Raw genomic sequence first — 12811 nt, 5'->3', positions numbered from 1 at the left:
GTGAAGTTGAAAATATGTTGAGCTAAAATAAAAGAGGGGTTTAGTTATGCTTTTTAGTTAAATTTTATAATTTTAGTTATTATAACTCACTAATTGTGAGTGCTCTTAGCTACCAACATTAAGTGGTGTATAATTGGATATTTTATATCAAAATATATTAATGGTATGTGCACTAAAATAATTTTTTTTTTTAAATAATAAATTTTATTCTATTTATTAAATTGAAATATGTGAACGAATTTTAGATTATAACTTATATTTGGCCTAAAGAGACTTGCTTTTGGTGGTTGGCTTTTGCCTTTGGAATGAAATTACGTTACTTCAAAAGAAAAAAGAAATTAAATTATTGCCAACATGGTAAAAAAATTAGCTAGCTTTGTTGTTGTGTTCAAAATGGTCAAAATACATTACCCCAATATTATTATTATTATTATTACTAACAGAAAGAGGAAGTTGAAGTTGGGTTGAGACAAGCATTAGTATTTATTTAGACAATTAAACATATGTTCTCTTCTATATTCTATAGTAGTAATATTATTACCACTTTTTTTCAAGCAATAAAAGATGTTACACCAAATCCTATTTTCTAAAAGTACAACTCCAAGTCCAATTCCAACAACTATATGAGAATGTTACATATACATAAGATCCCTCAAGGTGACCAAGATAAACACAGTACAGTACTCTCTACTCAACTTCTGTCAACAGCCCTTGTATGCTTTGCATTTTCAGTTACTCTCTTTCCTCTCCATTCCACCATTGTATGTATTTATAGACCCAAAAAATACACAAATTTGGAGGTGAAAAAAAGGTGCTGCTGACCTAAACGAATAATTGTACATAAAATTTGTCACCAACCAAATTGAACCAGGTGGCCACCAAATCAGCATTTTTCTTAAAAAGAAAATATAAATTATACCTGGTCATTATTACGTTGCCAAACATGACCTCTTTTTTTTTTTTTTTTTTTTGTGTGGGCCAAATATGAATACGATTCCCCTTAAAGTAACTTGTTTTGCAATTTGCTAGCTGTGTTCAATATGGGTAAATTTCCCCAATATTTATTATTGCCTACAAAAAGAGAAAGTTGGATTGGGACGAGTATTAGTAATTTAATCAAATTAAACCTATGTTTTCTTCTCCTTTGTTGGAAAGAAAACACTCTAAACATCACTGGGAAAGTAATCTATAAAGTATTGACTAATATTTTAAGGACAGACAAGAAAAAAGATGTTGCACCAAACCCAATTTTCTAGGTATTCAAAGTCGGATGCTCTAAAATTTCAAGTCCAACTATGAGAATGTATATATTAAATTAGCCTAATCAATTGCAATGATAATAATATGTTACAAATATATACATATACATAAGATCCTTGTTACAGCATTGTTGTCACTAGTACAAAGATACACAGGTACCATTAGATTTAGACCTTGACTTGTTAAACTACCAATTACATCAAACTAAATATGACATAATTTCTCCTTCCTTCCCCCGTTGAAAAGAAAAAAATTAATTATAAAACAAAAGAAAAAAGAAAAAAGAGAACACCCCCTTTGAAGAAACAAAAAAAAAATCTAGTGAAGAAACAAAAAATGATAATAAAAGGACCATCATCAGCCAAACTACGTATCAAACTGTATCTGCCTTTTCCTATGTAAGTTCTCAGAAGTCGGATTTCATGAGCTTTATTCTCGGCTTTACATTGATGTTGTCAAAGGGCATTTCCTGTTCTACATTGATGTAATCCTTTGTCTTTAGAACCTGAAATTTGTTTGAATCATTATGAAATAAGGATTTCAAGGACATGTAAGAGAAATCTAATACTAATTTTTAACATGAATAGAAACAGAGCATTGCATTACCAGTGTCTCGAAAAACATCCTTGATGCTTCCTTGCGAGTTTTCCCCGTCAATAGATTGTCCATTGGGAGAACCCTCTTTCCATGCACAGATTCCTTGTCAAATAAGGTTTGGAGATACTTGGCAACAGCCCTATACGCGAAGCACCAGAAAGTTTGTTAAAGATGGTAGTTCTGCCGCCGATGATGAGGCGTGATAATTCAAAATAATAAATCAAAATCTCATATTTTTACTAAGTTTCACCCAAAACTTAATTGGAAGAGATTTCTAGACATAGAAAGACCAAACATAAGCTATTCAGCACATGCCTAGACATAGAAAGACCGAACAGGTGATGAGGTATTGAAGAATCAATACACTTGCTCAGTTTCACATTCGTAAACCGATTCTCCAAAGAAACAAGAACAGACTAAGGAGGCATATTACCTGGTTCGAGAAGACCATCCAGTGTTTTCAAGAATACGAGTATCTTCAGCACCTGGCATATCATCATCATCTTCATAGTCTTCTTCTACGTCGTCATCATCTACATTCAAAAATTCTGAGGGGAAGAAAAAAGAAATTATGATTAGTAAAAACTAAGAAAACAAATGCACGGGTGAAAATGTGTGACTTGACTAGGTTGCAGTATTGCAGTAATTAATATAGAGTAGCAAAAAGCAACACGAATAGAGGAGCAGGCAAATTTTATCAAAGATTTATACAGTAGCACCATATCGCCAGATACTCACAACACCTCTTTCCCTTGTGAAAAAAAAAAATTATGACAAAATTCTTCAAGAGCTACTTGGGAATGTGATTCATCAATGACCAACTGGAACAGATTAAAATATTTCTTAAGACAAAAATCAAGAAGAAAGAGTAGTAAACCTGTGTCATTTCCAACTGTGACATCATCTTCATAATCCTGCACAATATAGGCCATAACTGAGTAAGCACCTCAGAAACATAAAGAGAAATAGATGAGACATTTGCACAATCACTAATCACAATCCACTCAGAAGGGGAGAAAGAATAAAGGAGACAGAACATTGTTAATTAAAAGGAACCAAACAGAGATGAATCATGAAGGATCACATACAGCACGAAGCTCCATTGCAGAACTGTCAGCCGTTATTCCTTCATTTACATCAATTTCCTTGACGTCTGCATTTTCTCCTTCATTCAAGGGAGCATTTTCTACATCCACATTCAGTTCTAAGGGAAGACTAGAATCTAAGTTAGCTCCATCAGCTTGCATACAGCTAAAAGCCAAATCCTTGTCTTCACGTACTTCTTCTGGTGCCTGGACCTCATCCGGATTCATAATGCTGAAATCGTTGTTTTCATGTACTTCTACAGCTTGATCTCCAGGCCCAGAAAGCATAATATCATACCCCTCAGTTTCCACGAGGGAGGCATGTAAATTGAAATTATCTTTCTCAGGATCTACACTAAATTCAACACCATGTCCAATATCTTCAATAGCATCAACTCTCCCATTACTTGTGTCTGCTAGTGATGTTTCCTCAATAGGCTCAGTTTCAAACTTCTGTGGAGACATGCATGATGTATCCATTGGTGCAGAAGCATCTACACCATTACTCTTATCCACAAGATCTCCTTGCACAATGTTTTCTGTCATCTTGTTGGCAATATCATTGGAATCAGGTTCAATCTGAATTGACGACTCAAGCCCATTAACAGAATGATTTGCTGCATCAGCCACTTCAATATTTTGTACATCAATTTCCATTTCAGCTACCACACCCAAGTTTTCATGTTGAGATCTGAAGTCAATGTTTTCAGCGTGCTGAATCTCACTTTGAATGGGAATGTTAACAAATTGTGTTTCCAAATCACTTCTGACAAAAACAGAAGACTCTACATTCTTCGTCAATTCAACAGGATCACTGCTTTGATCATTTTCACAAACCCTTATCCTACTCAAATCAAATTTCTCATGGTGCAAAAATATCAGTGCTGTGGACATACCTGAAATACAAGTAAAAACCAACTCAACAAACTTGTAGGATATTATGAAAAATTAAGCCAGAGATTACATGCAATGCTCTAGAATCAACAATAAAACCGAGACAAACCAAACGACCCCAAAAATTGGAAGAAAAGGTTACAATCTCATAATCTAGAAAAGCCAAGTAAAAACCACACCAAAACTTATCAATTATAGAAAGGATGAACTTGTGTACAAGGAAGAGCAAAATATTCCATGTAAAGACCATCATTATACATCTTATATATGTTCCGATGTACCAAAAATGCAAACTACCAACAGTAGACTGTACTTGCCTAATAAGGTAAGGTAAATAACCTGAAATATTAATTCCAACGCTACTAACTCACCAGTAAAACTGGGTTGATTAAAAATTTCTGCCTCCAAGAATTGTCTTTGAATCATTGAGATTTCTTGGCTAGTACAGGGAGCTTTCTTACGCAGGCGACGTATGCCTTCTGTATTTGTCAATTGTTGGCGTATCATACTTCAAAAAAAGAAAGAGAAAAAAACAAGGAAAGAAGAAGAAAAGTCAGATGTTTGAATCTTGCAAAAAGAAAAATATTAGCACGCTTAAAAACAAGCAAGCTTAATTTGATTCATGGCTTAATAAAACTTACTACAAGACATTATAGGCTAAATTTCATAGTAAAACTAGTTATGTTACAAGACTGCTATATAAAAAAACAACTTTCTACCACTTTTTCCTGGACAACACCGTCACAGTTAGTTGACCCAAGTGTGTTATTATTAGTATCTCTAATTGAAGATGTACATAAGATCACATAAATAACGACGACATATCAGCAGGAGATCATGTAAAGGGTTGCACAAAATTTATATTTAAAAAAAAATCTTAAACTTTATTTACTGTTCAACCATGATTCAAGTTGAGGTACTACAACATTAGTGTGTTTCTAAAGCTTTGTTACCAAGTTGTGTCTAGTGCGATTTGTTAACTCTCTCCCTCTGCCTGTCCCAAACACTCATACACAGCGTTGTTTCATTTGCCTGGGTAGAGCAAACAACGGTTTCCATGTCTGATAGGGTTTGTACTAGGAAGAGGCTTACACTTTTTGTTTTGCTGGGGAAGAGGTTTTTACTTGACTATACAGCTTGGTATTTAATTCAAACTTTTAGGACCAACGAGACAAACTAAAAAATGAAGTTTTGCAGATAAAATAGGTCACAAGCATGCAAACTAAAACATACTCGCCATGTAGAACCATCATATCATCCATAAGCACTTTTCTCTTCGAGGCACTAGCCCGGCGAGCAGACCGAAGGCGTTTCGTTGAAATTGTTTCAGGTACAGGTGGAGTGGGCTTCATCTTCAAAACTAATGATTTTCTTCCAACTGACGCAACAAGAAATAAGATTTAGTCAGAACCTCCATAGCAGTAAGTACATCAGAGCGAATTCATCAAAATAATAGAAATATTAATCAACTCCTCTGACAAGTCAAACAACACCAGTGCATAAACAAAATAACTCAAAGATAATAAACAAACCCATTTCAATACCTAAGATAGAGGACAGCAAATCATTATCATCAGGAATGGATTCTGTGGTTCTATTCAACCTGGTCATATTAAACGAGTCACTCGAGTTTAAACTATGTACAGTCAAAGTACTCTCTGTGAAGCTACGTTTCTTTCCTGTCGTAATTTTGATCCCAGCACCACTCTCATCAACCCTAGGTGTGGACTCCATCAACAAATCATTTGGTTTACTAGTAAACCCATCAGTAAAAGAGAGCAGCTTTTCAGGGGCAGGTAAGTCTAAAGCCACAGATCTGTCAAAATTCTCTAACTGAATATCACAAGATGCTACATTAGCCATTTCTTCATCCAACTTCCTGCAGTCAGCTGGAGTCTCTACCCATAAAGCAGGTTCAGAAAGCTGTTTATTTTCTGTGTCCGGTCTTATAACATCAATTGAATGGCTCTCTTCACCTGCATGAAAGAATAAGTCGTATAAGCTGCACCTAAATTAGACAATTCAGAAGCATGGATTGCATATTCTCCTTTAGATATTCCCATAGTTGTCAAACAATCACGGACGGTAATTGGGAGGAAAGACTAAATTTTACCTCCAAAAGATGATACATCAAGTTCTTTCTGAGTGCAGGCATGGAGTCCAGGAAAATCAATAGATGCAATGAAATCATGAGTAGCATGATTCAAAGTATTTGTTTCTATTGGCTCTTGAGAAGTCTGACCTTCAACATTCACAACCTCTGGTCTCCCAGGTGACTCAGGTGGACAAACAACATTTGTTAACAATGCATTGCTAGGGGAGCATGATTCTCCCATGTTGTGAGTTTCAACGTCAATTGACGAAGTCTGACGACCAGGATCCTCCAGTTCTGTGGTCACCTGGGAGCAGCTAGGAGATGCAACAGTTTCCTCCAATCTAACTCCGGGAGATTCAGGGCATTGTACATCTGTTCCGTCACCAATGTGTCTAGTTCTTTCGTTTATAACAACACCATTGTGTATGTCTTCCACCCTGACTGGACCATCCACTGCATTAATGTTTCCATTTGAACACTCTGGAGCCAGAGGAATAGGTTTATCATGCTCAACAGCAGCTAATGGTGTTGAAACCCCATTATCAGCAGAGATGTTCTCTGTAGCAACTGGAATAGATGCTGAATGAAGCTGCAAATTTGCTTGTTTCGTCTCCACTTCACTCAAAAGGCAGCCATTCTCCAAAGGAGCAACAGTTTCGTGGGCATCACACTTACTAATATCATTATCTGCATCTTCAGGTCCTTCAAATTCTAATAAATCGTGGTCTTTTGATTCCAAGTGACCATCAAAGTTCAGAGGCCCTTCAAACTTGGACAGGCTTGAATGTTCCACAAATCCAGGAGTAGATGGGTCCTCAGCATGCTCAAAAGCTTCAATATCTGCATCAGTGACTTCAATCTAGCCCACAAGCAATACATTTATCAACAAAAAGAATTAGTAAAAAATGCAATACGATGAAATATAATTTATTTATATATATATATTAATCTAAATCCTCAAATTTTGTTTCTTATTAAAATACATTTTGTTTAAGAAACAGAAAGAGAACCTGTTTATATTAAAAAAAAGTGTCTAAATCTTTAGAATCAAATAGCAAATGAACCATCCAATACTTTATCCCATAAAGACTCAAGTTTCCCTCTAAATCTTCAGAAACTCCATTATTCCATTCAACCCAAAGACCGACAAATAGCAATGATCACCCCATTCCACAATATTTAATCATTTAAAGTACAGAAATATATATAAATCTATCAATATTCCCGCTCCCCCACCCGCCCACCACTAACACGGAAAAAGAAATAGGCATACAGCATGAGAAAACAGAAAGCAGCAATAAATTTTGGGCATAGTTGGTCAACCTGGTCCCCAGTGCCATCCACATCCATTATTTCTGTAGTTCTAGACATCCCCTCAATGCCCTCATGCATTACATCTTTTTCTTCAGGTGTCATTGGAGGAGCTGATGCCTGCAGATCACCACTGATAAAAAGAGCAAGATTGCTAGAATCAGTCAACCCACCCAGCACGACGAGTAACAGATTTAACACTAGAAAGAGTTGAGGTGACAGAATAATTAAAAATACTAGATAAGGACAAAGTTATGCATGTAAAAAGCTTACTCTGGAATTCCATCATTATCTTGGGCAGCAACCTTGCCTAAGAAAAGGTCCTGTTTGTAACCATTCAAAGGGATTTAGTTTTGTACTTTAAAAAATAAAAATAAAATATACTCAAAATGCAAATACAGCTAGAAATCTTAATGTAAACAACAGATCCAAAAACAAATACAGCACAATAGATAAGCATCTAACAAAATCATCCATATCTATATTATGTCTCATTACTAACTGATACAGAGGCAATTTTAGGAAAAGAAAAAGCATCCTGCTGTTTAAAAAATAATTAAAAATCAAACCAACTAAAAATTGGCTTTATTCAAGCAATTAAACAATCAGTAATAACTTGCTTGTCTAACTTCTGCTTTTTCACACACTCGTGAAGCGTGTTAATGAACATCTGCACTTGCCTTTCCTTTTTTTTTCACAATTGCATTAAGTTGTAGTCCTTCACTACTCAACATTTCAAATCCTAGTTCAACATACTTTCTTCTTTTTTAGGAGTATTATATTATGGTAGCCTCAACTTATTAAGGGTAAAATCTGACAATTGATATTGTAAACCACAACGTACTTTTATTTTTATTTTTTTTAAAGAAACAACTTTGTGTTAATAGGTGGTGAAATACAAAGTTTAGGAAATAACTTTATATTGTCTCGATACCAAGTTGAAAACACATTCATGTCAAAGAAAGAAAAAGAAACCACACATGAAATATGAGTCCCAACACTTTCTTTTAGGAAATATTCTTGTTCATTTTGTTTATATATCTCAGGTTTATTCATTTGACATGAACTCATTCCAAAAGAGGGGGGAAATAGTGAAAGCATACAGGAAAAGCTATATGCATTTACTATCAAGGATGAAAAAATCAATATCATCACTGATATTTCAGCCAAAAGATTGTTTAGAGGCTCGTACCGATATATTTTAGGTGTATAATGTTTTCGTAAGAAAAAATTAATTCAATTCATGTATTGAAAGTTTGGTATTTCTTAAGGATTTTATTCAGAATTTTCATATTCTTAAACAAATATCCGAGTATCAATGAAACTTCCAAAAAAAAAAATCCATAGATATCAATATTTTCTATACCATTTTCCTCAATACTGTTATTTTCATCATTAATTACCCTAAATAAGCATTTAAGGAAAATAGCATTTAGTCTAAATCAACATCGCTAAGGAATCCCACATAAAGGCAGAAACATTGCAAAATCATATTCTGTATCCATATAATGGAAGAAGTTTATAACTAGCCAAACTAATTTGTAACAAAAATACATCATTAATATCCAAATATGGTATAGTTACCTCATCCAGGTCGAAACCAATTTGAGAAGTATCACCATCGCCAAATCGCTCTAATAACACACCATGAGATGTTAGAGATTCAGTTAGTTGAATCATAACTCATAGCTATCAATAATTTAAAAAAAAATTATTTCATTTCTCAAAGCAACCATTTATTTCTGAATAGGGATACCCTTCTATAAAAATTATAAAATATCTTTAAAATAATAACTTTAATTTGTAAAACTTCACTCCACTATAGAAAATGAAAAGAAATTCCTATAAGACATCTGCAAGAGAAATAAAACTTCCAACTACACTCCACTTTCTAACACCTTAGCCCCAGAAAACCCTCTAAAAATAAACTCAAACCACGCCCCAGAAACTCAAATGAGTCCAGGAACTTCTATCATGCTACTGCATATTCAATTAGAACAATCATCATGCAATTGAAAAACAAAATACTAACCATCCAATCCGAACTGAGATGTTGAGTAAACAACACCTTCCATGGTATCTTGAAGTGTAATCTGATCTCTTGCACTGACATGATGATCAACATAGTTACTGCAAGAACATCACTTATCAGTAAATTAGGTTGTTCAGCTGTAATAATCTAAACTACCACTTTTTATTATTGATTTCAGATAAGAAACAACTAACCCCTGAAACATTTCATTATCTGGAAGCTCAAAATCATCAAGGTCAAAAGTTTCTGGCAAGGTGATGGAATGATATGGTGCAGTAGATTCTTCTGGAGGCAAATCAACTGCAGTGGAACGAAAAGCTTGCTTTATCTTAAGCAAAGCCTCACTGCAATCATCAAAAAGGTAGTTCACCTTTCTTGAATATATCCTAACAACTCCAAGTAAAAGATGGCTGGACAACCGGAGTGCTATAGGAACATCAGGAAAAAGAATTGAATCTGTCCAATGAAATTAAATCAGATGAATAACATTAGCATATATATTTTTAATAGAAACAGAACTTGTATTAATATGGGGAAAATACAAGAGGAAAAAAGTGGTGAAAAAACCACAGAAACAGGGCAAAAAAGCTAGGATTTTACAACAGACTAGCCCCTACACAAATCAGAGAACATTACACCTTTAAAGTCTTTAACATTGTAAATTTGTAAGCCCGTAGAACTACCCAGTATATTATTATATAAATAAAAATATAAAGAGTATCATATTTGAATTATCTTGTTCAAGCCTCTTGTATTATTTCATAATTAATACAAGATTTGTTTCTTTAAATGTATATATAAATAAATATTTGGCAGTCGCTCACAATTCACATTAGTGTGGATAAGAAGTTTTGGTTTTTTCTATATTTTTATCAATAAACTAATTCTTGTTTCCTATTATTATTATTTTAAGAAAACAGTTCACTTTTGTTCTAAGCGCTCTTAATTTTTTTTTCCATAATTAAAAGCCCTCTCATTTACTTTTAATATTTATTTCCATAAAATGATCCAACAAGAACTCTAGCTCCCTCCTCTTCTCTCATTTCATGGAAAATTACATTGATTTGCAAAAGATTTGAATATTATATAAACAAAAATGTAAAAGCGTCATTTTTGGTTTTAAGCACTCTTAAATATTTTTCCATTACTAAAACCCCTCCCATCCCATTGAACTTTAATTTCCCTATAATGATCCAAGACAACTCTTGCTCCCACCTCTTCCATCGTTTCAAAAAAAAATAAAAAAAGATTATCATAACACGCTGTAAACAAAATCCCATATAATATACTACACACAAATTTTCTCAGAAGTTGGACCAATACATTTGGAAACAGAAATTGTAAGTCCAGTGAAAAGTACTGTAACAAAAAATAATTGCCCAATGGAATATTATAAAAAAGAAGACAAAAATAAACCGCACAAGACCAATGCAAGGAAATCCAGCAATTGCATGTAACAGTAGATTCAACAAAACAAAACCTTCAGCGCTGGGTAGTTAAATACTTCATATCATGCTATCATTAGAACTAAACTACCTTAAATTAAAATTAAAATGCGTGGCTTGATAAACCACGAATTACATAAAGTCAATGCATTGCTGAAAATTATTTTCATCATATCTCACACGGCATCTTGAGCCCTGAGAAATTCTTGTGTTTAATTTTTAAACAATGAACGTATATTTCATTACTACGCACATATCATCTTCATGTCAATAATACCCAGTTTTTTTAAAGTAAGCTAATTTTCTCCAATAGTAACCTGACCTATCGCAAGGAAGTTGCGCACTTTCGCAAATTTAAAATAAAAGCAAGAAATGCCCGAAATTCAACTGATTTCTAGACTTTCCCTCTCATTTTCACAAGAAAGACAATTGAAACTGAGAATAAAAGGTAAAGAGTTGAAACTGACCTACTGAGACTCCGATATCGGTGTCTGCAACCTGATTCTTGCGGAGCTTCCTCTCCAAATGGGCCGCAATCCATATCGTCCCAAGTGGACCTTTCTTGGCCAAGATAAACTGAGAGTAAAACATTTTCCTAAATCCCTCCCCACCTTACTCCACCAATAAAAACCTAGATTTCATACAACTAGAACTTCTTTTAAAAAAAAAAAAATAAAGTCCTACAATTTCTGACTTCCACCGCCAAATTACACCTGCAAATAAATTATCCCAAATATAAAAAACTTCAGCTTCTACGCCATCTGCGTCGTAACCAAATCCACCCAAAATCGAGCTTAGGAGCTTCCTAATCAGCACAATCTTACGTGATACACCAGAGTAACCCTAGTTTCCCAAATAGGAATCGATCAACCATTCGTTACTTGCCAACTTTGCTCACCGAAGCTCAACTTAAATACAGATCCCAAAAAGGCTTCATTCGTAGGAAGAATTTAGCAGAAGAAACACCACAGCGGCGTCGAAAACGATCGACAGACGCCAAACGGGTGGTTCGGTAGAGAAAACCCTAGAACAGAAGGAGTATCGAGCGGTCAATTGAAATAAGAAGCAAATTATAGAGAGGGAAAGGTAGTGACGGAGTATGAATCGGCGGGAACTGAGTCAGGCGGAACCGAGTCAGAGATCAGAACCGGGTGGGGGAGCGAGTTGGAGAGTCAAAGAGAGAAATTAGAGTTCAGAGGTTTGAGTTGGGAGAGACGCGAGTGGCGAGAGAGAGAGAGGAGCGTGTCTTTCTTTGCAAGTTTTTTGTGAGGAGATTTCCGTAAGTAACCCTGGAACGACAACGGAGAACGAGGGAAAGGGGTTGAAGCAGAGGGGCAAATTGGTCTTTTCAAGTACTGGATCTAATCAACTGGATGATGAAAGTTGTGGACTCGTTGGTTTAAATTAAAAAATAAAAAAAATAAAAAATGAGCGAGTTTTTTGGTGCGCTGGCTGGCTGGCTTGTAAGGTGACGTCATCGAAATTTTGAGTAGCGTTTTCATATTCGCTGTGTGTTTGTTTGGTGTGTTATTTTGGGGGCTACGAAAGTTGTGTTTGGCGCTCAAATCCCAATTTAGACAAAACAAATACAAAACAAAAGAAGTGAGTAGTAGTGAGTGAATACAATAGTGCACTACTATTTGCTTTACTATATCTATATCTATATCTATAGGCTTGAAAGTGATTTGCATTTATTACTATTTTAATCAAATGTCAATTTTAATTTTAATTTTAATTGTAATTGAATTCTACCGGCCAATTATTTATTCTAGTTATAGGCAAAGTTTAGTTTTATTACAAAATTATTATATTTTTTAATTAACATTTATATTTTAAATAAATAAATAATATTATAAAGTAGGGGATTATTTAATAATACATATGTACAAAAGTTAGAAAAGTTTTAACTCATTTATAGGATGTTTCAAACATTGTTTTATTTATATATAACTCAAAAGTATTTTTTTATAAAATTATGGTTTGTGTTGATATCAGATTTCTTTGTTCAATTTCTAAAGAAATTATTAAACAAAAATATATTTCATGGTAAAGGCATATATATATATATAGTATACATGTTTACATTTATAGA

The 12811-nt window shown here is 34.2% G+C and overlaps 1 protein-coding gene across 1 annotated transcript; it reads right to left on the bottom strand.

Annotated features, from left to right (window-relative positions):
• Nucleotides 1-1308: 1308 nt before the first annotated feature.
• On the bottom strand, nucleotides 1309-11954 carry LOC133816844 (sister chromatid cohesion 1 protein 4). The gene is made up of 15 exons (XM_062249151.1): nucleotides 11187-11954; nucleotides 9469-9730; nucleotides 9275-9372; nucleotides 8827-8876; nucleotides 7516-7565; nucleotides 7255-7375; nucleotides 5950-6790; nucleotides 5381-5812; nucleotides 5070-5214; nucleotides 4208-4344; nucleotides 2946-3838; nucleotides 2735-2771; nucleotides 2291-2405; nucleotides 1867-1996; nucleotides 1309-1765 (listed from the first exon to the last, which is right to left on the bottom strand). Exons 1-15 carry the CDS (start codon nucleotides 11308-11310, stop codon nucleotides 1667-1669), a joined length of 3534 nt encoding a protein of 1177 aa, XP_062105135.1. The 5' UTR covers nucleotides 11311-11954; the 3' UTR covers nucleotides 1309-1666.
• Nucleotides 11955-12811: the final 857 nt, after the last annotated feature.

This window comes from Humulus lupulus, chromosome 2 (assembly GCF_963169125.1).
Source record: "Humulus lupulus chromosome 2, drHumLupu1.1, whole genome shotgun sequence".
Classification (NCBI taxonomy): domain Eukaryota; kingdom Viridiplantae; phylum Streptophyta; class Magnoliopsida; order Rosales; family Cannabaceae; genus Humulus; species Humulus lupulus.
The sequence above is the reverse complement of the archived record's forward strand: the minus strand, read 5'-3'. Positions and strand labels throughout refer to the sequence as shown.